Consider the following 21,052-nt stretch of genomic DNA (forward strand, 5'->3'; position numbering starts at 1 on the left):
TGCTTGTTTGTGAGATGAGTACATAGTAATAGCAGTAGCAATAACAACAGCAGCACGTACATGTATAAATATACAGTGCAACTTTCTTGTTTCTGCTTTCCTTTCTTTTTTTCTCTCCTTACTTCTTCATCTATGTTTGATCTTTTTGTGGGCGCAGATCCAGTTCCAGCAGCCGCTCCAGAATGTCAGACACAACCTTGCATTGAAGCAGCAAAATCAATTAAAGAGTTTGCTGACTTCAACGCTGATCCGTGCGACGACTTTTATCAATACGCATGTATGTCTTTAGTTAACATTTACGAGTATAGATATTTTCATCTTTTTAGAGAGACGATGTACTCTCCATAACCGTCACTGGTTGACTAACAGCATTTCATATTACACACTGCTCATAAATCCAGGCGGGAACTGGCTTAAAAGCAATCCTACCATACCTGACGACAAAACCCGTACGTAGTTGCTTTCGTTGATTAAAAGCTTTCCTTGTTGCAATTTATCAACAGAGAAAAATTGCAAATAAGGCAGCACAGTTTAACTCCTGCATATTTTCTTCTATCTTTTAATATCTCTTATTTAACGATGCAGGTACCGGTACTCTGACCACCATCGATGACGAGAATAAAGATACGATGCGCGCCATATACGAAGGCACTTATGACGACCTGATCCAAAGCATTACATGGCAAGATGTTCCGAAAGATTTCCATGTTTCAGAACAAAAGCAAATTGACGAGCAAAACTTTCAAAAAGTCCAAGACTACTATAACGTATGCATGGACGTTGCCGCAATTGATGCACAAGGACCAACTCCGGCCTATCCACTGATTGCTAAGGTGATGGCTGCTTTCGAAAATGGGAATGCTGTTGACGTCGAAGCATTGACCGCTGCAATAATCGAGTTGGACAGTAACCAAGCGGCATCCTCGCTATTCGACACATACATCGATGCCGACGATAAGCAGCCTGATATCTACGCCATCAAGTTGAGCCAGCCTAGTCTAACGCTTCCCAAAGCGTATTACGCCCAGCCAGACGGTCTTGAAATTTATCGCCAAAGCATGGTTGACTTATTGGATAAGGCATTGGGTGGCGGAGCTGTTGGCACCAGCAGTGGCAGTAGTAGTGTCGGCGGGATTGCTGCACTCAAATCGCAGAAGGCGCAAGAGGCAAACCTAAAGTTGCTTTCCAAGGCGGAAATTAGCGCCACCGTTGATCGCTTTATACAATTTGAGAAACAGTTGGCCTCCATTAGTTTGGATCCGTAAGTGATTATACACATGGTATCACCGAACATGGTCTTAATCATATATATCATCTAATTATTTCAGAGATCGGCTTCAAGATCCTCGACAACTGTATAACCCTATGCCCTTGGCCGATCTGCAAGCCAAATACCCCTTGATTGATTGGAAGAATTACTTTGAGTCGCTGACGGCGCCAGGATCATCTGCACCAGACTACGCCATCGTACAAACCCCCTCATACTTTGCAAATCTGACTTCCCTGCTTCAGAAGAGTTCATCAGCTACAACAGCGAGCACTGATGGCGCCAATCAGCAACAACAACAGCAGAACGCCAACATGGATCAAGCCATCAAAGACTATTTTATGGTTAAAACGCTTCTAAAATGGCTCTATGCTCTTGATTCGGATTCACGAGACGCATGGCAGCCTGTATACACGAAATTGCTGGGTGGCACAACAGCCATTCCTCCTCGATACCGCACCTGTGTTAGCTACACAGATGGCTCGCTCGGCATGTTGCAAGGACGTTACTTTGTCATGCGCAAATTTGGCGGCGATCAAGAACGTGACCGTCTCGAAAATATCATTGCCACAGTCCATGAAACTTTGTTGAATCTTTTGGCAGGTAGTGAATGGCTTGACAAACAGACACTTGAGGCCGCTATTCAAAAGGCCAACGCAATCAAGTACAAGGTCGCTTATAGTACCTTGTCGCCCGATGAGCGTGTCCCGCAAGCTCTACAAGACTATTATAGCACCGCTACTGTTTCAAAAGATTCGTTCATGGCAACTGAGCTGAGCATCACGGCATGGCAGGTCAATATGATGCGCTCCAAGATTGATAAACCGCTAGACAAGAATGAGTGGCATATGGTAATGCATTTCTCAATTTTTCCATATGTTTTGTTCCTTCTATTAAACAACATTATTAAACGTATGTTTTTGGACACAGACTGCAGATACGGTAAACGCATACTATAACCCATCGGTGAATGAGGTAATCCATCTTCAAGTTTTCGTTATATTGTGTCTATCAGTTGGCTTTTTTTTCTAATGAGTTCTTGACAACAGATCGCAGTACTGGCCGGTATTGCTCAAAGCCCTGTCTACAGCCCGGATGTACCTGATTATCTCTTGTATGGCTCATTAGGTTTCCTCATTGGTCATGAGCTTACTGTGAGTATTTACACTACATGTGAATAGTAGTATGCTGTATGGAAGACAATTTGCTGACAATTTCACATATTATTACTTGTAGCATGCATTTGATCGAAGTGGTCGGCTATACGATCCTGATGGCAAATTGAATGACTGGTGGTCAGCCGCAACAGCACAACATTTCGAGGAGAGATCGCAATGTTTTATCGAGCAGTACAATGGATTCTCGTTCCAAGGACCCAACAATAAGACAGTTCATCTAAACGGAAAGGTATTTTGAAATACATAAATTTTACGTCGTGTGGACCATATTGACAACCGATTTTAATGATAAAAAAAATTAGTTGAGCCTAGGTGAGAACATGGCCGATAATGGAGGTGTTGTCGCAGCATACACTGCTTTTGAGCAATTGTGGACTGGTGGCCCGCTAGCTAGTGGTCAACCGCAACCAAAGCACGAGAGATTGCCTGGAATCAATCTATCACCAGAAGCCTTGTTCTTTGTCAGTTTTGCTAGGGACTGGTGCAGTATGCGACGGCCGGAATCTTCCTTTGTATTGGTAAAGTCTATCCTATCCTATATGATTTCCTTATATATTTTAAATGGGTTGCATATTCATGCAATACTACTTTATAGGCAACCACGGATCCGCATGCCTTGGAACGTTTCAGAGTTATTGGTCCTCTCCAAAATAATCCAAAGTTTTCAGAAGCTTTTCAATGTCCATCTGGAAGCTACATGAATCCGCAAAAGAAGTGTACTCTTTGGTGAACCCTTTGAGCTTGTACAAGCCGTAGTATAATTTCCCATTAACACAAACCAGCATATGTAATAAATTGTGTCTCTGATTTCCCTCTGCTACTGGTCATATCTTGCACGTTTGTCATTCCACCTCTAAGGTGCATCATGTACAACAACCTTTCTCGGCTATTATAGTCGCTTATTTTGTAGCCTCATGTAATAATATAAGCCTCAAACAACAGATACTGTACCGTCAAGTCTTAGTTACTGGAGCTTAGTGATGACCGTAGCTGATCCACAACTGCGAAAAAAAAACTCGGAGTAATGTTAAGCCATATCCACTCAGCAAAGCGTTTTTTGGTGGCTTGGTCGACGACCGAACTTAAAACCTTTTGCCTTTGCGAGTGCGGTTCCTCCCTTTCCACAAACAACACATCATGGTACGCACCCTTTCCGCCATTTTTTTAATTATATTGATTTTTCTTCTCGAATTGGAACATTTATGCTGATATACGGTCGCGGTGGTGATTTTGTAAAAATAGGGTAAAGTTCACGGTTCTTTGGCTCGTGCCGGTAAAGTCAAGTCGCAATGCCCCAAGGTTGCCAAGCAAGAAAAGAAGAAGCCTTTGACTGGTCGTGCTAAGAAGAGACAAACGTACAAGTAAGTTTACTTAGATGACGCTTCCTTTCATCTGCCCCCACCAAAAACGCATTATTATATTGTTTGACGGTGAAATGACTAATATAAATTTATAATGACAATGTTAGCCGTCGCTTCGTCAACGTTACCACTTCCTTCGGTGGCAAGCGCAGAATGAACCCTGCCCCTACCCAGGGTCCTTAGACAATAAAAACCAGCGTCTAATTTCTCCACAATCTGTTTAAACAAATCAAATGTGTCTTGTTTGTTCTTGTTGGTTGTGTTTTTTACTCTTGGAACATGAATGGATTATAATGAATGCATCTACAGAGTGTGTATGTATGGATGTAGCTTTTCTTTTGGGTGCGCATGGCTTTATGGGATAGAGAGGGATTGGAGAGAGAAGAGAGAAAGCGTGTGTAGTGAGGGTATAATATGATATGTATATATAAAAGTATAGTAGATAATAGTGATAATAATGATATACAAACTAAGCGGATGAGACAGAGGGACGAAATGGCGTGGTAGTGTTGTTAGTCGTTGGAGTAATAGGTCGATCGTCCAAGAGTGCCAGCCGCTGCACAACCGTCAGGATCTTTTGCATGTTCAACCGTGCTGCTTCCAGCTGGAGGCTCATGTATATTTCGACGAGATCCTGCCCGATTCCTTGGAGAACCCGGCTGTCTTGATGATATCCAAGGCGTGCGTTGTTGGTCACGTCCTCGTAGAAGTGGTATCCAACCCGGGAGAGATGCTGACACAGGTGTTCTACGGATAGTGTTGCAAAGGGTGTATCTTCTCTGATAACGAGCTCCGGCGTTGGTGCCCATAGCGATGATGGGGGCTCAGCCCGCTGGCTTGCATCCTCAACGTCGTTGTCGACAGCTACGTGGCGCTGCTGGTTGCTGTCGTTTGCTGCTGTGACTCTGCTGGACGTGATTATGGCGGTGCTTGTCGTTGCCATGGGCGTTGCCGTGGTAATGAGCGACGTTCGCCGTTTTTTAATGAGGCCAAACAGGACAGGCTGGTAAGGTTTTCGCGGCTTTAACAGGTCGAGCCATTGCCAAGGTGCCGGAACAAAGGTTGGCGCAGGCATGGTGAGTATAGGAAAGTCGGCGGCGGTTTCGCGCGTGGGATACCAAATGAAGGATGGCGTTGTCATGGCTGTCGTTAGCCGGAACGGCGTAGTTGTGGTTGTGGCGCCTTGACTAAGCACCCGCCGCCTACGGCTGTTGTTGTCGGTATTTGTCGGTGGAGTACGACCAGAAGTAGTTGTACTGGTGCTGCTGCTGTTGTTGGTACTGCTGTTATCGTTGTCATGAAGAACGTGGAACACACAATCATAAAGCCGTTTCAATCTGCGAGCCAGCGCGGACGGCTTAGCCAGACTGATCTGGCCTTCAATCTGTGAGAGGTTGTGCTGTGCGTTTTGCATAAAGATTGTCGAGAACCGATGGCACAGGTCGACGATTGCATCAATTTGCTCGTTCCGATTCAGTCGACTGCATTCGAAAACGATTTGTCGAGTGCCGAGCGCTTTCCGCTTCAAGCCGAGTTGTGCAAAGTTTTGACGATCGATGGTTGCAACGTACATGCCCGGTCGCGTTTCTCCTGATGCCAAGAGTGAGGTGACAATGCTCTCGACTTGGTCGGGCTTGCGCCACGCCTTTTTCAAGTGCGCAACATCGCCCAACAGACGAGTCAGGGTGCCGTGCTCTTTGCTCTTGTCGTCGTAGGCTTGGCTGAGCGTGTGCCAGTCAGCCATGAGGTGTTCTACGGTGTCTTCGGGCAAGGTTCGTATCCGTCGTTGACGACAGGCAGTTTCGTGGTAGTCGAGCATTTCCAAGGTGGTGCGTGTGAGGGTCTGGCGCAGACTGTCTGCATTAGGAGTGCCGATAAGGCCTACCACAGGCACGAATCGTTGGACCTGCTGCATAGTCTGCCGAATACGTTGCAGCTGTGGCGGGCTAGCGACGTGCTGATCGACGTTGAATTTTTGCTGAGCCTCGGAGCAAAAGAGTCGCAAAAGTATATCGAGCTCGCCGTATAGTTTGGATGCTTCGTCGTTATTGTGGTGGGGATTATGATGATGATTATGGTCGTCGTCATAGTCGTGCTTTGATGCTGCTGCTGCTGCTGCTGCTGCTGCTACTGCTGGCTCTGTGCCCGGGGGCTCCTCTTCGGTAGCGGTCATGGCTGCTGTGGTGTGTAATTCGATCAAGCTGGACAGTTGGGAAAAAGGTGTGTGCACAGATGCCTTTTTGTTTAAAGGAAGGGAAACAAAAAGGACAATGTGGCAAAAAGACAAGAAAGAGAACAACAAGAAAAAGAAGGGGTGCGTGTGTGTGTGTTAGTTGAGGGACGGAAAGAAAAGAAAAAAAAAGGTCGCTTTTGTTCCTGAGTAGTTTGGAAAAAAAAACAACAACAACAAGCAAAACAACTTATAAAAAAAGAAAGACGTGGTCTGCAACTTGTCCAAAAGAGGCTCTCGAAAATCGTGAACTGGTCAGCATGCACTCTCTTCTTTGGCTGTACGACTACTATTACCACCACTACCATTATTCGCTTGGTACGATATTGTATGTAACTGGGGCAAACAATAAGTTTTCTTCTTTCTAACCTCCTCCACCGCCTTCAGAAAAACCAACCCCCCTTGCCATTAGACCGTATTATCGTCCCCTTGGTTTCGAGAAGGGTGATCACATGTAGGTGCTTGGTTTAATTGTCGCGGTTACACCGACTCATTTCTGACACCATCTGCTCTCTTGTCGTGCCTGGAAAATATAGCAGTAAAGCCATCACTCCCCCTCCTAGTCATTTCACACACGCACTCCTCCTTCAGCACAGTGCCCCCCAAATACAACCCATCCTCTCCTGATCGGTTCTTTTTTTTTCTGTGCATATCCTCAACCCCTTCAGAAGAATTTGCTCTACCTTAACAAAAGAACAACAACAACAACAATAACAACAATAACACATATAAAATAGTGTTGTTTACATTTCCGAAATGGAGCGGAGAACAACAACCGTACGCTTTTGTCTCGATAGAAGCATTTAAAGATAGTAATTGAGCGCTCAACAACCCGTAGTACGTTGTCGTTTTGTCCGATCAGAAACCCCCATCATGACGAATGTTTTTCTTTGATGCTCAGCTTTCTATTTTCAAACAATTTCTATTAAATAACAAATAACAATGACAATCACTAAAGAGATCTTCCAAAAAGCAATGTATGCCTGGCCTCTTTGATCTAAATATCTAATCGCCCGCCAAAAAGATATATAAAAGGTTGGGGTTACTCAACTAATAATAATAATAATAAATTATGTGGTGTTCGGCAAATCAATATGATACCAGCTTTGTGTTCGCACGTTAGTGAATGCTGGCGACACACCCGTCGTCGGTTAAATTTTTTCGCCGGTGTCTCTAACCTTATTGTAACAAGAAAACGCCAGCGCGCGTCCCAGCACGTTGGACTGTGGCTAAAAGAAAAGATTATCTTCCTCCCCTTTCACTGTTTTGCATGCTAACGCACATGTGTAACCATCACTTCTTTTATGTAATACTACTTTACGCGAACTTTTGGCGAAAACCCCTTCCACAATCTTGATTCAACTTTAACAGCACGATACAGGTATATGAGCAACTACCTTGTAGCATTGGTATTAGTAGTAGCTTACAAAGGACACAAAGGATCGAAGGCTGGAGTCGCTGTCTGTGCGTGTAACATGTCAACGCTCTTCTTCTAGACCAGGACAATACTCTAGATCTATATGCATAGATGATGTCACGAAAAAAAAGACAATCATGTAGTATAAAAATCTAGATATAGTACACTGTGTACTACTATTCCTGTATCAACCGCGATGATTTATAATAAGCACACAGCTCTCAGCAATCAACAAACAAAAAATTGACGAGTGGATACTATATATGACTACCAACTTTTTTTCGAACCACACATCGTCAACAAAGGTGTGGCCTGCAGTAGGACGTAGCCTCATCACACGCTCTATGTACATATCTTCTTTCCATTTACATGTGTTCTAAATTTACGCTGTGTACTTGCATAGCACACAGCATGCGTGACCGTAAAACAGAACAATCGGGTGTTACTTGTAATAGTAGCACAACTAAGGTTGAACGTTGTGATCGGGGCGCCAGGGGGTGTGGAAACTGCTCCTTCTGCAACACAAAGCTAAGCATGCATAAACTATATGCATCTGCTCATGCTCCTTTTAAACTTTTCACATAAATTCTTCATGCAGAGATATATATAAAGCGCGGTGATAATGGATGTTCATGAATGTGGTCTCGACGCTTCTCGTGTAAAATGATGAGCCTTGAACAAAATTTTCATCAGAATATCACCTCCTCCAAGCACAGAGATCGATCAAACAGGAGAACAATAAGAAGAGCTCGGAAAATCATTAACTAAATCTTTACACGTGTCTTGGTTCATAAGCCTGCATCACATTACTTAGTAGGCATCGAAATGTAGTCATCACCACGGGTACAAAGATTTGTCCACATCTAGTTGCAACAAGTTTAAATTTTCATCCTTCTTGAAGTAGTTGTCAATCAAACGTGAAAAAAGAGAGCAACTATTGTTCTCTTGTTTCATCACATAAATGATAAATTGCGTAGCAGCCCGGGCATACTTATCCAATTAGCCACGTGGTGTAACTGCAAGTAAATTGTTGGTATTATGTGATACTTCTTCGCACCTTAGCTACAGTATCATCGAAAAAGAAGACACTTGATCATATGCATTTGAATTCATTGTTGTAGAGCAGAGTATATAGTACAATTGTCTGTGTAGATTATGTGCACGCGAGAAATGATGTATGACTGCTAGCTTGAATCTCGCGCCAATATTTTATTATCTCCTGCATGTGTTGGAGAAAGGCGAGAAACAAAAACCTTATTACTTGCCGAATACAGTTCATTCCATGGAAGCTTTTCTCTTTGTTTCTACATACAGAAAGTCCCAGAGTGGTGGAGAGGGTTAATAATGGTTAGCGTACATTTGCTAAGTGTGTTAATTTATCTTTCTTGCTTATAAATCCACTACAACCGACCAGGGGTACATAATACTACAAAATTATCCATCACCGTCATCAGCAGTAGCAGAAGCAGTAGCCACAGCAGCATAGTAGTACAAATTCTAGCCGTAGATATCTTGTGGTGGTCAATGATATCCTCCTTTCACCTTTGATCTACTCGTAGCTCACAAAGAGTTGAAAGGCTAAGTAGATATATGTGACATCCTTGATGATATATATCCAAGATAAAGAATTGTAACTGCTGCTGCGTATGTAACATGCCTATTCCGTTTTGCCCTTTAATAAGTTGAGGCGTTCCATTCCATCTTTTTACATTCTTACGGAACTAATACGTATGTAGTACATAGCTGTTACAGCATATACAAGAACAGCGAGAAGCACGGACCGACCTCTTTTTTTTTCTTTTGCAAGTGTCACAGAAATACAAATGCAAAACGCGTTAAATTACCAAAATCGGAAACCAGCAACCATGCTTCTTCACTTTGAAAAATGGTCATGAATCGGTAAGAAAGTGAAGGTTTTGCATGTATCATGTTTGCAATACTCGTCTGTGGAACACATGATATACGCTGTAAAACATCATACAGCTATCTACGATCCAGTTACGCTTCCAAAAGTTTCACAATGACAACGCCCTAGCACAAAAAGCCACAGCAGGGTTGTAATATTTAGAATTGGTACTACAACAATGCAATGAAGGTCTTACGTGCTGGTTTTGTTTTTGTACCAAGAAGATTCCGCCCATCATTCCCCAAAAGACAGAAGAATAAGCAAACAATCTAAATAAGCTCTGTTCCGATGCTATGGCGTTGATTGTAGCACATCATGTTGTACAATTGTTTTATATAGTCGTTGATAAGCCAATTTTTGCTCTTTCGTGAAGTCTTCAAAAAAGCCCTATTTAGAGCTTTTGGATTTGTTAGTGAAAAGAAGTGAAAACCTTCAGCGATGATGATGTGGCCAAATGAAGCATTGACAGAATTATAAACAAAATACTATCAGTAACGCTATGTAACATTTGAGGATTTACCCGGACTCTTTGGTCAGGATTGTTTCTGCTATGAATGGTATTCTTCATATGAAGCTTGTTGCATATCTTTTGTTTGCATTAAAAGCAGAAAGATTGAGCAAAGCTACAGCCAACCCCCTTCAAATTTATATCCATTGGGTCACAAAGCCTTCAATACTTTTAGAACATGGGACGCTTGGTACTGGAGACAATTGATGTACTAAATCTGTTCTCATTGACTTTCAATCCTTAGTTTCGCATAAAATTTGAGAAAATTATGATGCTATGAAATCAACGAAGACTATTTCATTAAATGTGAAATCGTGCTGCTTAGCGATGGCCAAATTAGAGTGTAACAAATAAAAATAAAAATTGCTTCCATATGGGAGCAAAATGCTGCCAAAGGAGCAGCCACTGCAACTGGGAATAGTATAGAGAGAGAAGAAACCCAAACAAAGTAGCTTTGTACTGGGTTTTTTTTTCAATTCCATTTGCTTCGTCCGCTCGCGTTGCTGAGAGTTGAGGACTCAAAAATCCGGATTAAAAGTGCAACAGATGGGTATTTTGCCAACGGCAACAATGACAATCACAGTGGGTGCTAGTACTGGACCCTGACGAGTACACAAAATAAAACGTAGACATGGAAAGCACAATGATGTGTTCGTATTCAACCTAAACCATTTCCGCGAAAAACCCAAGATCTACGTATGACATGCACTGGTCGCTCCTCTGAGCCTTGCACACTCATCCAGCAAGCCGAAGCCTCACAGACCCCGATGTTAACAAATCTTGGTTTGTCCAAAGTCCCAAATGCAATAACGCGTACGGCAAACATAATAAAAACAAAAGACCAATCTGCAGTGCCGTTGGTTAACTTAAAGTCCTTTCTGCGAGTAAAGGCATTCTTGGTAGAGCTCATGGATGATGAGCTCGCTTTCGACATTATTTTTGTGGGAAATACAAGCAGCAACAAAGATCTGGGTGAAGTTAACAGATTAATAGTATTTCAGATAGATCGCCTCCGTGGTTGGTCCACAAAAGAAAGAATCATGGGCGTTCTTTCCGCATGTAGGCGATGGTGTCTATGATCAAATACATGGCAGCAACATACAATTTCAATTCTCAGTAAGTAGCTACTAGCTGTAAATGTCATTGAGCGCTCACTTAATTTGGCAAGATAGCATGGTGGTTAATAATGAAAAAGATGTGTGTCCTTTTGTGCATAGCCATTTTGCAATGCCAAACCGTTCCAGCAATCTGGAAGAAATTACAACAGGAAAGCTTTTTGCATATGATCTTGGTCGTGATGTTGACTTGTTATAACTGTAATAAAGTCATAAGTGGCTATAAGCAAGGAGTATATGTGGCACTCAACTGGGAATATGAAGTTGGTCTTAATGACAATAGACTGCGCTGCTACTGTACCAGAACTCAAGCTTTGGATCCGCAAAAAAGCTGGCAACCTACTATAATACGGCGCCCAATGCATCATCCGAAACCAAATCACGCTCGTTAAAAGGGCCATCTTTGACGTACGTACATGTTAAGTTGTTGAGGTACGTAGTGCCGAGATTTCCAACCAACTGGCGAAATCGTTCTAGCTTCAAGCAAGTTTTTGGACTTTTGGCAACTTTGCGTGTAAGTTATCTTGTTTTAGTATTCACATCCCTTATATATATATTCTATACACAAGAGAGCATCGATTTAAAAAGACCTAAACGGCCATTGTGCATTGATAGCGTATTCAATGCGTTTATGGGAGATCAAAAGTTGGTGGGTTAATTACTACCCAGGCACGTGCTAAATTATTATAGCTAGCTATACAATACAGCAACTTTCGTAATGCACATGCGAACCTGACACTTCATCGTGGCTGTCCTTTTGATATCATTTCTCACTTAAAATCGACCCTGGTGACAATCCTGATCAACGTGCTGCATGATGCATCGCTGCTTGCGGGATCTTTTAATTAAGACGTGGGCCTATCGGCTACTAGCAACCTTGCAGTTCATAGGAATGATTAATAAACGCTCCTGCTACCACTACAAGATAGCAGTAGTATCTTATCAATCGATGATACATGCTACGATTTAATTAGCTCCCTCCTATCTTTGTACTTTCAACTTACTACTGTATGTGCAAAATCATACTGGTGTTTATGGCGGCAATGGGTAAATTGAAAAATAGACAAAAACCCATTCTCTTCCGTCTTCACTGTCCGTCGTCGGCAAAACACGGGTTAATTTTGCCGATATGCATGAAATGCATGTATAGCGGCGAAGGAAGATAAAAGAAGAATTTTTTTTTTAATTTTCGGCACCAGATGATGGTCCGAACGCTTCGAAACAACAAAAACCAAATATTACATATGATGAGAGTAATTGGGGGGATGCTAATTTGTTTTTTTATATAGATGAGACAAGTATGCGAGAGATATGCAAAGGAATGTGATGGATGAAAGAGCTTAATTCATGACGAGCTCAACAGTGTCAATTTGATGTACGTTCCTTGTTGTTTGATGATGGCATGCGGGCCTTTCTATTTTGCCGCGGAGATGATGGTGAGCTTCGGCGCTCTGCTTTACAGTTTTCCCGGATGTTCGTCTTGTCGACAGCCGAGGTAGTATCAATGTTGTTGGCAGCAGTAGAAATGGTGGTAGGAGGTAAGTAGGTCATCAGGAGCTGATGAATAGCTTGGTCGAGTTGGGCGTTCTCTAGCTTCTTTTCGCGCACAGCGGCATCGTGGCGATCATAGTATCGCTTGTGCTGGATTCGGATACAGTCCTTACTAAGCATTTTGAACGAATGATGATATCGGTGCTTCTCTGTAGTTGATGATGATAACGGCAATATTTGTGATAATGATAATGATGATAGTGATGTCAATAGATGCTTGTTGTATATGCAGAAATGATGAAGATGACGAAGATGATGATGCTGTATGTGATTAAAGCGTAGTATGTATATGAGATAAGCCAGGAACGAGATATGAGTAAGGAGAAGGAAGAAAGAAAAAGAAAGAGACACTCCGGGCCGAGAAGAAAAAAATGGCGGCTTTTTATTAGGGGCGTGTATTTTTGCTCCATGTAATCACCACATGAAAAGACAGATGTTTCGCGACAGCAGGTTAACAGTGTCGATCAAACACTACCCAACAACCTTAATAATCATGTTGGGTCTTAATGACCCTTCTCTCCTTACATTCTCATATTGTTCCTGTCATGATGAAACGTACTGCTGCTGCTGCTGCTGCTGTTGTCTATCAATGTTTCATTGTATTTAGTATATCAAGATGTATCTGAGCTCGCAGCAGTTGTTGTTGATTCCATGAAGTATTGCTGTTTGGACAATCAAATTATTTAGTCGCATGATCATACCCATTTCATATGTCGCTTATAAGTTGCTGGTTAACCTTTTGTAAAACGTAGGACGATTCTTTCTTTTCACACACGTTGTATGTAAAACACGAGGAAGAATAAAATGACGTGTTTACAGCTTTCACAAAAGGTTGCACAAAGTAAAAGAGAGTAAGTACGCTTATACAGGTTCTCCTCACAGTAGATGATAATATAACCGGAAGAGAGGGTGTTTCTTCAAGAAACAAGCATGTCACTTTTGAAGATCGTCCCTTGTAACACATACTATCCATAAAGAGTTTTTTTATAACCGTTATCATTTTCGTGTTTCAGCAAAGCTTATACATGCTCCGCCTTGAGTGTAGTAGTAATGTCATCAGATGTCTGTCTGGAGAACAACGACAAAAAAAAGTTTAGTGGGATTTTGCTCATCACATATGTGTATAGCAACAGATACTATAAATATATATATACGCGAGCTTTCAGCTGAAGCCACAGAAGAGCAGATTAAAACTAGCATACACTAGAAAGTGTCTCTTATTACCTCCTCGTTTTGTAGCCTTTTCAACCAGAATAAGCCAATGACATATGTTGGAGCGATTGGAATGAAAAGTTAGTATAATGATGCTTAATTTCATCTTTTTATCAATGAAAAGGTTTGTGAAAACCAGTAGATAGGCATTTATACAAATTAATTTGACCCATCACGGCAATTGTCACTCTTCAACGTGGAAACCACTATTACCGACAGCGGGTGTATTAGGCATGGTCATAATTGATACACAATGGTAAGAAATTATTAGTAATATGATAGCAACTACCGATTATCAAATTGTCCATTAGTAAGAGGTAGGGGCTGGCCATCATATGACAGCATTTAGTGATAGTCATTATAGAACTGTCTCTTCAACCTCGCCATTATGATTAGTTGCTCTTCCCTCGCTCCCTTCTTTGCAATATAGTGACTAATCAGTATGAATTCTGTTTTACTAGAAGCGATCTTGCGGCGGGAGCTAAATGAATATAAGTACACAAATCATTAAGAAGCAAAAAGACAGGGTGGAATAGGTCCAATGACATGAACGAAAAGCCTTTTCAAAACATGTTGCGTACCTCAGGAAAGGCTGATCGGAATCATTTACACCATGAAAAGTGGGAAAAAAGAAGAATGAGCTACTATAAACTTTATTCAGGATCTCAATTTTCCAACGTTCACTGGCTCCCCTTAAAAAATGGCATTCTTCTAAATATTATCTCGACGTAATAGCGTATAGGGGAGAAAGGTTTCACGCCAATTTTGATGATATGAGGTAGTACTCTCCTTCTCCCCTGTCGCCCTGGATACCGCATGGTTGCTAGACATCCTTTTCGCTTGGACCATGGTATCCACGACATAGCTATTATGATTATTAAACACTCGTAATAAGATAAACAGAAAAAACTACCGATTGAAGAAAAAGAAAGAAAAAGGGGAGAGGAAGATTAGCAACAGAGAACCTACTACTACCACTACTACTACTACTACAGCAACAGAATCGAGATCAGTACCTCTTCCACTCATATAAACGTGCATTCTTGTTACCACTGATAATGAATTTTGAACGCAATTCACATAGAAGCCTCAAACCTAATTTAGATTTTTTTGACAGATCGTCGCTGCTTCAGGATGGATTAGTCAGATTTCGAGGCGAGTGAGGTCCGAAGCTGTCTCATAACCCATCATTCTTTTTTATTTCCCTACTCGTTGCTAAAATATGGAAGACGACGACATTTGGGCATCAAGCGATGAGGATGTCGCAACTTACGATCGTGAGATTGCTCAACGCGAATGGGATAAACTCAACATGAACCACGGCAATGTAACGCTTTCTCTTTTGATAGATCTATTTTTTCATTAGTTTGCGATTAGAGATCGTTGTGCTGAACTGGAGAGAGGGCGGGTTTTTGTTAAAAAAAATAGGAAGGATACAAGGAAGGAATCAGCGAAGCCAAAGAAGAATACATGCAAGAAGGATTCGATCGCGGGTATAAGGAAGGACTCGAAATGGGGAAAGCTATTGGGAAGTTGCGTGGTATTGTCAGGTAAGCTAGTGGCGTACAGCAATAAGGGGATGATGAGAATAATTATCAACAAAACCAATAGTACCCATATGACGTTTTATCGGGATATACTGCATGATCAGGAGAAAGCACAGAGTCTCCAGGCACTTTATGACGAGCTATGCGGTATCGATGTCCAGCATGTGTTCTCCAAGGAATACTTTCAGGATAACAAGGACGCAGATCCCCGGTTGATAGTAAAGCAATGGGAAGAAAAGGTTCAATCTTTGCTTGTCAAATTGTAAATAACAAAATAAACAATGTGTATGTATATATCCCTTCCACACTCCTTTTTATTATTATTTATCAATTATAGGCATGATTTAAGCACTTCTTGGGGCAACGGGCTTCTCAATAACGAGCTTTTGTCCACTGGAGTACAAGGTGCTGATGATAGCCTGGCGCTTGACAACTTCGAGATCTTGCTTGCCTCTGTTGATCAAAGAAGCGATCTTGGTGGCATCGGATTCGTCAGCATGGGCACGGAAAGCATCTCTTGACCGTCGAACGGCGTAGGATCGAAAGTTGTAAGAGGAAAGTTTGTTTCCGTATCGAATAAAGTCGCGGTAGAGCGATAGTACTTGAGTTCGCGAGGCAGGTGTGGCCATTATTATTTTTGAATGGTAAATTTTAAGGTTGGTGGTATTGTTGAGTAGGGGAAAGAAGATACACAATCTGATTTCATATACTCAGTTTGTTCGCGGACAACCGGGTCGGGAGAAGGAGAAACAATTTACCGTTTCATTCTATAGCTCGTCTATTACATATGACTTGGTAGCAGCAGCAAGAACCTTTTTTTTAAGCTTTTCAAAGCTGCTCCGTGCACGGGAATAGCGATACGGTCTACATTTGCCTCATTGCGAAAGCATTGACACAGATGAGGCCGGCCTTTTTGGGAGAGAAAATAATAAGAATAGACAAGAAGGAGTCCCTTCCCCTCCCCCCGCAAAAGGGTCTTTCTTTCTTTTTCTTTTTTGTTTGTTTCCCTTCCCCTGTTTTTGGTGAAAGATGTTGGGCTGCAACTTTCATCATGTGGCAGATGGATGAACAGATGGAAGGATAGCAAACGACACTAGGGCTCAATCGGTGAGACAAGACGGTTGCTTTCTCGTTGGTGGTGTTTTACACGCATATTCGAAAATGGTAGGTCTTCACGCAGAGCGTACACGTATGATCAAACTTAGTCTTGCTCTCTTTCAATATTTACACAACGTACATAGCACACCCAGATACACCATCGGAATGAGATGCAGCACGCAGAAGAAAGATAGTAAATAAAATGGATGCACGTCAGTAGCTCTTTCGTTTCGTTTTCACGTACAGTGTAAGTGTTCGACATGCGGGTCGCGGGGAGTGAGAATACACACGCAACGCATGGGATCCAAGAGAGAACAAGAGCTCACAGGGGCGGGGGAGAGGAGGTGAGGATAGGATAAGGGGACAGGAAAGAGAGAGATGTAGTGCGTGATGTGTATGTGTATGTGTATGTGTATGTGTATGTGTATGTGTATGTGTATGTGTATGTGTATGTGTATGTGTATGTGTATGTGTGTATGTGCGAGTAGCGTGTATGTTCGCACTCAAAACCTGGCAAATCGAAAATAAGAAAAAAAAAATACAAGAAAAAACTTTTTTTTTTCTCTCTGTTCTTTCCTTCCTCTCTCCAACACACCCCCCCCCCTTATTTCTTCCATTCCTTTTCTCTTATTTTCTTTCTCTCTCTCTCTCTCTCTTTTTCTTATTCTTTCTTTCTTGTTTTCTTATAGCACCGCAAAATTACTTTATGTTCGAACGCATCTTTGACGACATAAACGATAGCACCTCAACCACCACCACAACCGCTGCACCACAACCACCGATCACCTTTGACCTTAAACCGTCGCCTCACATCCACTCCATACGAAATGTCATAATCAAGCAATATGCCGCCAAAAAGCGCAGACGCTTGCCCTGCAAGATTGACCACAGGCCCTTGAAGAAGAAGCACGTACAACAACCAGTCGATGATCTGATGGCTCGTGGTGGACTACCTTCACCACCTGTCGATAGTCCACGCAACGAGTTTCCTGAAGTCGACGTCGTCATACAACAATCCCAACAAGCACATTTACAACAAGCATCGCAACAACAAGAAAAAGAAACCATTGCAAAGGAGCCAGCTATCAGAGTCCAGGACGCTACTGCTACTACGACCAGTCCCTCAAAAATGAACGACTTGACAGCTGCCGACGTTACCAAAAAGCTTAATGAGCTCAAGGAGGAAAAACATCGTCTATTCCAACTCATTAAGCGGTTAATGCAGCAGGAACAAGAGCAAGAACAAGAGAAACAACAATTGCAAATGCAGGAAGTCACTGCTGTTGCTGCTATCGCTCCATCGCAAGGATCGCAAGAAGCAAGTACAAGCGCTGCACCTGCAGTAGTGGTAGTAGACAACAAGAGCGACAGCAGTCCTTGGTCGGTCAATAAAAATGACTCACAAGGACCTGTTGTTGCTACTGCATCGCTGTCACCGCCGCCAACAGCACCCGCATATCGCCCTCTACAACATCCTCCACCACCACCACCTCCACTTCCAACCTCAGTGCCAGCTCCTTCGATGATGCAACAGCGCCCTCCTTCTTTGTCCTCCTCACCAGCATCGTCGTCGGCATCGTCATCGCCCAATGATCACTTCCGTCGACCTCCTGTTTATGGACGACCGCTCAACAACAACAACAACAATAAAAGGGTAAGCCTAAAATGGTGCTGATGGTAACACCGAAACTTGATTTGGTGTTTCCACACTCCTTTTTTATTATTATCTCGTTTGTGCTTCTGTTGTACTCATCATCACTGCGCACCTTGTCTGTTCCTATATCTAGGCTTCGTATAACAACAACAACAACAACCGTGGCAATAGTAGCAGTGGCAGACCATCGTTCGGTGGCGGTCATCATCATCATCATCACCATTTACCACCGTCATCTTCGCAACTCCATCCATCTCGCTATTTTCATCATCGTCACCAAAGACCCATGTATCGACCGTCGTATCCGTCCCGTGACTACGCGCCACAACCATGGTCGTCCTCGCCTGTCCAACCTTAGAAAGAGATATTAACATCAATTACTATAGCGACCCACCCTTCTCTTCCCCCCCCTCCCCATATAACCACTCTCCATCCTGTTTATCTGTCCTCCCCCTTCTGTCATTGTCCTCAATCTGTAATTACCTTTGTACTATACGTTGTGTCTTCCGAGCTCAGTATATATTATATACATATACATATAAATAATATAATATTCTTCTTTTTTTTTCATCTATGGAAATGGAATATACAAAAGATTTATAGGTAAAGTGTGCGTATATACGTATGTACGTGTGTGTGTGTGTGTGTGTGGTGTATATGTTTATAGAGAGATGGTAATGGTACTTGAGGAATTATTACGAATTATTACTATTACTGCGGTTTGCGAGCAATCCAGCAATTATAACGGGTAAAGCCATGATAATCTTCAAACTCTTCAAGCACTTCCAACACAGCCATGTCATAATCCTCACTCGAGATGGACCAATTTGTCATGAAAAAGCTTTTCCGGTTACGTAAATAGAGCTTGTGCGTCTCCTTGTTGATAAATCCAAACTGCTTCAACTCTGCGTCTTTTGGCCATTCGCCAATAGGCACATCCAGTTGTCGATGCTCCATACTTTCGAATCCAGCCTCTTCTATCTGTGTACCCAGCGACTCGGTGAATGCGAAATCCAGACCCCATTCTGTGCACTGTTCCTGTATAAATGCGTCAAAAGCGTTTTGTACCGGTCCTGTATTATTGGAGGAATACACAGATAATCAGTAAATTGAAACGTAATTCTCAAAAGTACTAGTTGTGACATAAGCTAGTACGTAGTATTGATTTTGGTTGTACCTGGATTGTGGTGCCACATGTCAGGCTCAATAAGCTCGATGTATCCACCCGGCTTTAATACACGATGCATCTCCTGCAATACATGAGACCACTTATCCTTGCGAATGACATTTCCCATGGCTCGCTGAAAGATGCTAAATGGTGTGTGTGTGTGTATGTCAGCAGTTGGTGCAAAAGAAAAAATCAGACCCCTTGTTTTGTTTATGATAAGCTTACAAATCAACAGATGCATCTTCGAGTGGCAATGAGTCGTTGATATCTGCTTCAATATAGCTCAGGTTCTTGGGTCCAACTTGGTGTGTAGTAGGTGGTTTAAGATCGAGGCCTATTACTTGGGCATTGACATGCTCTGCTGCCATTTCTAAAGCCCAGATACCGTTTGCTGTGCCAACGTCAACAATCGTTGTAGGCTCTTGGATCGGTGCCCAGGTGTTTGTTTTCCGTGCACTTTTAAGCAAATAATGCTGTTTTGACAAAATCGATCATTGAAACAGATACGGAGAGACAATGTGTTTTTTAGTACAACCGTTCCTTTGAGAGATGAAGGATTCATTTAGGAAAAAATGAACTACCTGACGTTGTAGACGATCATATTCACGGAAATCGTCTTGTGCGTTTGCTGTAGGGCGGGAGAAACTCGCTTTGCGTTTATTGTGAAGCACTTCACTGATAGATTTGCGGCGCGGGACGTCCGTTGATTTTAATGTCGGGGCTGCTAGTGTGGACGAGTCGCTTGTCACCGTTGAGGAAGTAGTCGTTGTGGTGGTGGGGGTCATAGTAGTCGTAGGTGTCGAGGAGACGGCAGCAGCAGCAGCCATGGCACTGTCAATGGCTCCAGCACCGCCAGTGGCAGGGTACGGCTCGACCCAGTCGTAGTTCCCATGCGAATAGGAGCTGCTTGCATGCGAAATCGAAAGCGATGAGTGCGACCGGGCACCCACCGTGGCTGTACTGCGTCGACGTGTCTTGCTGCCTCGCTTCTCTTTGGTACGTTCGATGACTCGACTGGTCTGGTTACCCATATGAATTCAATATAGCAAGTTCAAGCGGTGTATATAAAAGTTGATTAACTTTTTTTTTTTTTCTTTTGAGCGGTACAATATTAGAAAAAAAAAAGAACAAAGAGGTGGAAAAAGGAGAAAGGGGAGAAAAGTGTTTTTTTTTAGATTGTATGTAGTGTCTATAATCCCAAGGTTGGCAGGGAAAGAATCGTATGTACAAAGGCTCTCAAAAGGGAGGAAAAAAGGGGGTGTGCAAAGGAAGAAGAAAAAAATAATAGAGAAAGTGGAAGAGAAACGATAAAGAGGATATACACGCACGCACGCACGCACTTATCCAGCAAAGGCACACGGAAGCACCAATCCGGACTACCAAGCAAGCTTGTTACACCAGGACGGAGTTGCGCGAATCGATCGTTCTGTATTAGGCTGGGAGGACCATGCTTTTCAGGCTTAAAAGGTAGCTTGTGCCAATGTTTACCGAGATGCGGGATGAGAAACAAGAGTGATCCTCTCTCTCTCTCTCTCTCCCCCCTTCTATCGTCACTGATGCAAATCGCCATTTAATATATAACAAGTATGCACTTCTTTTCTTTAAACCCTCACAGGAAAGAAGGATTAGGCACCTACATTCAAATAAAGAAGACCAAGAAGAAAAAGACTTAGCGGCCTCCAAATCTTAAAGCGAGCGGGTGCAACGTCATGCCTGTCACCAGCATCATATCATACAATATAACACATAAGCAATAGGAATGCACTCGATCATGCAACACACATACGCTATTTCCAGATTACGTTCTCGTTTCACAAATGCCATTTAGGAACACGGAAAG

At 42.6% G+C, this 21,052-nt stretch overlaps 8 protein-coding genes across 8 annotated transcripts; 4 read left to right on the forward strand and 4 right to left on the reverse strand.

Annotated features, from left to right (window-relative positions):
- Positions 1 to 132: 132 nt before the first annotated feature.
- Positions 133 to 3,227, forward strand: BDB00DRAFT_951933 (uncharacterized protein; the record flags this gene model as incomplete). Its single annotated transcript, XM_053129594.1, has 9 exons — positions 133 to 277; positions 402 to 449; positions 586 to 1,261; positions 1,329 to 2,118; positions 2,198 to 2,242; positions 2,317 to 2,421; positions 2,504 to 2,674; positions 2,748 to 2,963; positions 3,041 to 3,227. 9 exons carry the CDS (start codon positions 133 to 135, stop codon positions 3,173 to 3,175), a joined length of 2,331 nt encoding a protein of 776 aa, XP_052983538.1. The 3' UTR covers positions 3,176 to 3,227.
- Positions 3,228 to 3,687: 460 nt separating this feature from the next.
- On the forward strand, positions 3,688 to 3,989 carry BDB00DRAFT_756885 (40S ribosomal protein S30; the record flags this gene model as incomplete). The annotated part of the gene is made up of 2 exons (XM_053118944.1): positions 3,688 to 3,806; positions 3,914 to 3,989. Coding segments are annotated over 2 exons (195 nt in total), but the record flags the coding sequence as incomplete, so codon positions are not given.
- On the reverse strand, positions 3,778 to 5,931 carry BDB00DRAFT_805769 (uncharacterized protein). Its single transcript, XM_053122214.1, has 2 exons — positions 3,914 to 5,931; positions 3,778 to 3,806 (listed from the first exon to the last, which is right to left on the reverse strand). The coding sequence occupies exon 1, from the start codon at positions 5,719 to 5,721 to the stop codon at positions 4,276 to 4,278; it is 1,446 nt and encodes a 481-aa protein (XP_052983540.1). The 5' UTR covers positions 5,722 to 5,931; the 3' UTR covers positions 3,778 to 3,806; positions 3,914 to 4,275.
- Positions 5,912 to 6,787, reverse strand: BDB00DRAFT_805773 (uncharacterized protein). Its single transcript, XM_053122215.1, has 2 exons — positions 6,424 to 6,787; positions 5,912 to 6,354 (listed from the first exon to the last, which is right to left on the reverse strand). Exon 2 carries the CDS (start codon positions 6,342 to 6,344, stop codon positions 6,051 to 6,053), a length of 294 nt encoding a protein of 97 aa, XP_052983541.1. The 5' UTR covers positions 6,345 to 6,354; positions 6,424 to 6,787; the 3' UTR covers positions 5,912 to 6,050.
- Positions 6,788 to 14,967: 8,180 nt separating this feature from the next.
- Positions 14,968 to 15,558, forward strand: BDB00DRAFT_757174 (uncharacterized protein; the record flags this gene model as incomplete). Its single annotated transcript, XM_053118964.1, has 3 exons — positions 14,968 to 15,072; positions 15,174 to 15,290; positions 15,433 to 15,558. 3 exons carry the CDS (start codon positions 14,968 to 14,970, stop codon positions 15,556 to 15,558), a joined length of 348 nt encoding a protein of 115 aa, XP_052983542.1.
- Positions 15,559 to 15,636: 78 nt separating this feature from the next.
- BDB00DRAFT_757125 (uncharacterized protein) lies at positions 15,637 to 15,921 on the reverse strand (the record flags this gene model as incomplete). Its single annotated transcript, XM_053118961.1, has 1 exon — positions 15,637 to 15,921. One exon carries the CDS (start codon positions 15,919 to 15,921, stop codon positions 15,637 to 15,639), a length of 285 nt encoding a protein of 94 aa, XP_052983543.1.
- A 1,053-nt stretch (positions 15,922 to 16,974) lies between these two features.
- On the forward strand, positions 16,975 to 18,580 carry BDB00DRAFT_805783 (uncharacterized protein). Its single transcript, XM_053122216.1, has 2 exons — positions 16,975 to 18,044; positions 18,178 to 18,580. The coding sequence occupies exons 1-2, from the start codon at positions 17,097 to 17,099 to the stop codon at positions 18,400 to 18,402; spliced, it is 1,173 nt and encodes a 390-aa protein (XP_052983544.1). The 5' UTR covers positions 16,975 to 17,096; the 3' UTR covers positions 18,403 to 18,580.
- Positions 18,581 to 18,586: 6 nt separating this feature from the next.
- Positions 18,587 to 20,107, reverse strand: BDB00DRAFT_22653 (S-adenosyl-L-methionine-dependent methyltransferase). Its single transcript, XM_053116544.1, has 4 exons — positions 19,799 to 20,107; positions 19,438 to 19,685; positions 19,222 to 19,355; positions 18,587 to 19,117 (listed from the first exon to the last, which is right to left on the reverse strand). Exons 1-4 carry the CDS (start codon positions 19,811 to 19,813, stop codon positions 18,756 to 18,758), a joined length of 759 nt encoding a protein of 252 aa, XP_052983545.1. The 5' UTR covers positions 19,814 to 20,107; the 3' UTR covers positions 18,587 to 18,755.
- Between the last annotated feature and the right edge of the window lie 945 nt (positions 20,108 to 21,052).

This window comes from Zychaea mexicana, assembly GCF_025766255.1.
Source record: "Zychaea mexicana strain RSA 1403 chromosome Unknown BDB00scaffold_10, whole genome shotgun sequence".
Classification (NCBI taxonomy): Eukaryota; Fungi; Mucoromycota; class Mucoromycetes; order Mucorales; family Lichtheimiaceae; genus Zychaea; species Zychaea mexicana.

Excerpts from the sequence above, each read along its gene's own strand:
- BDB00DRAFT_805769 (XM_053122214.1), bottom strand. The coding sequence starts at position 5,721 with ATGCAGCAGGTCCAACGATTCGTGCCTGTGGTAGGCCTTATCGGCACT.
- BDB00DRAFT_805773 (XM_053122215.1), bottom strand. The coding sequence starts at position 6,344 with ATGGTAGTGGTGGTAATAGTAGTCGTACAGCCAAAGAAGAGAGTGCAT.
- BDB00DRAFT_805783 (XM_053122216.1), top strand. The coding sequence starts at position 17,097 with ATGTTCGAACGCATCTTTGACGACATAAACGATAGCACCTCAACCACC. Across the intron at positions 18,045-18,177 it reads ACAACAACAACAATAAAAGG|GCTTCGTATAACAACAACAA; the intron begins GTAAGCCTAAAA and ends TCCTATATCTAG.
- BDB00DRAFT_22653 (XM_053116544.1), bottom strand. Across the intron at positions 19,356-19,437 it reads GAAGATGCATCTGTTGATTT|CATCTTTCAGCGAGCCATGG; the intron begins GTAAGCTTATCA and ends CACACCATTTAG. Across the intron at positions 19,118-19,221 it reads CATGTGGCACCACAATCCAG|GACCGGTACAAAACGCTTTT; the intron begins GTACAACCAAAA and ends CCAATAATACAG.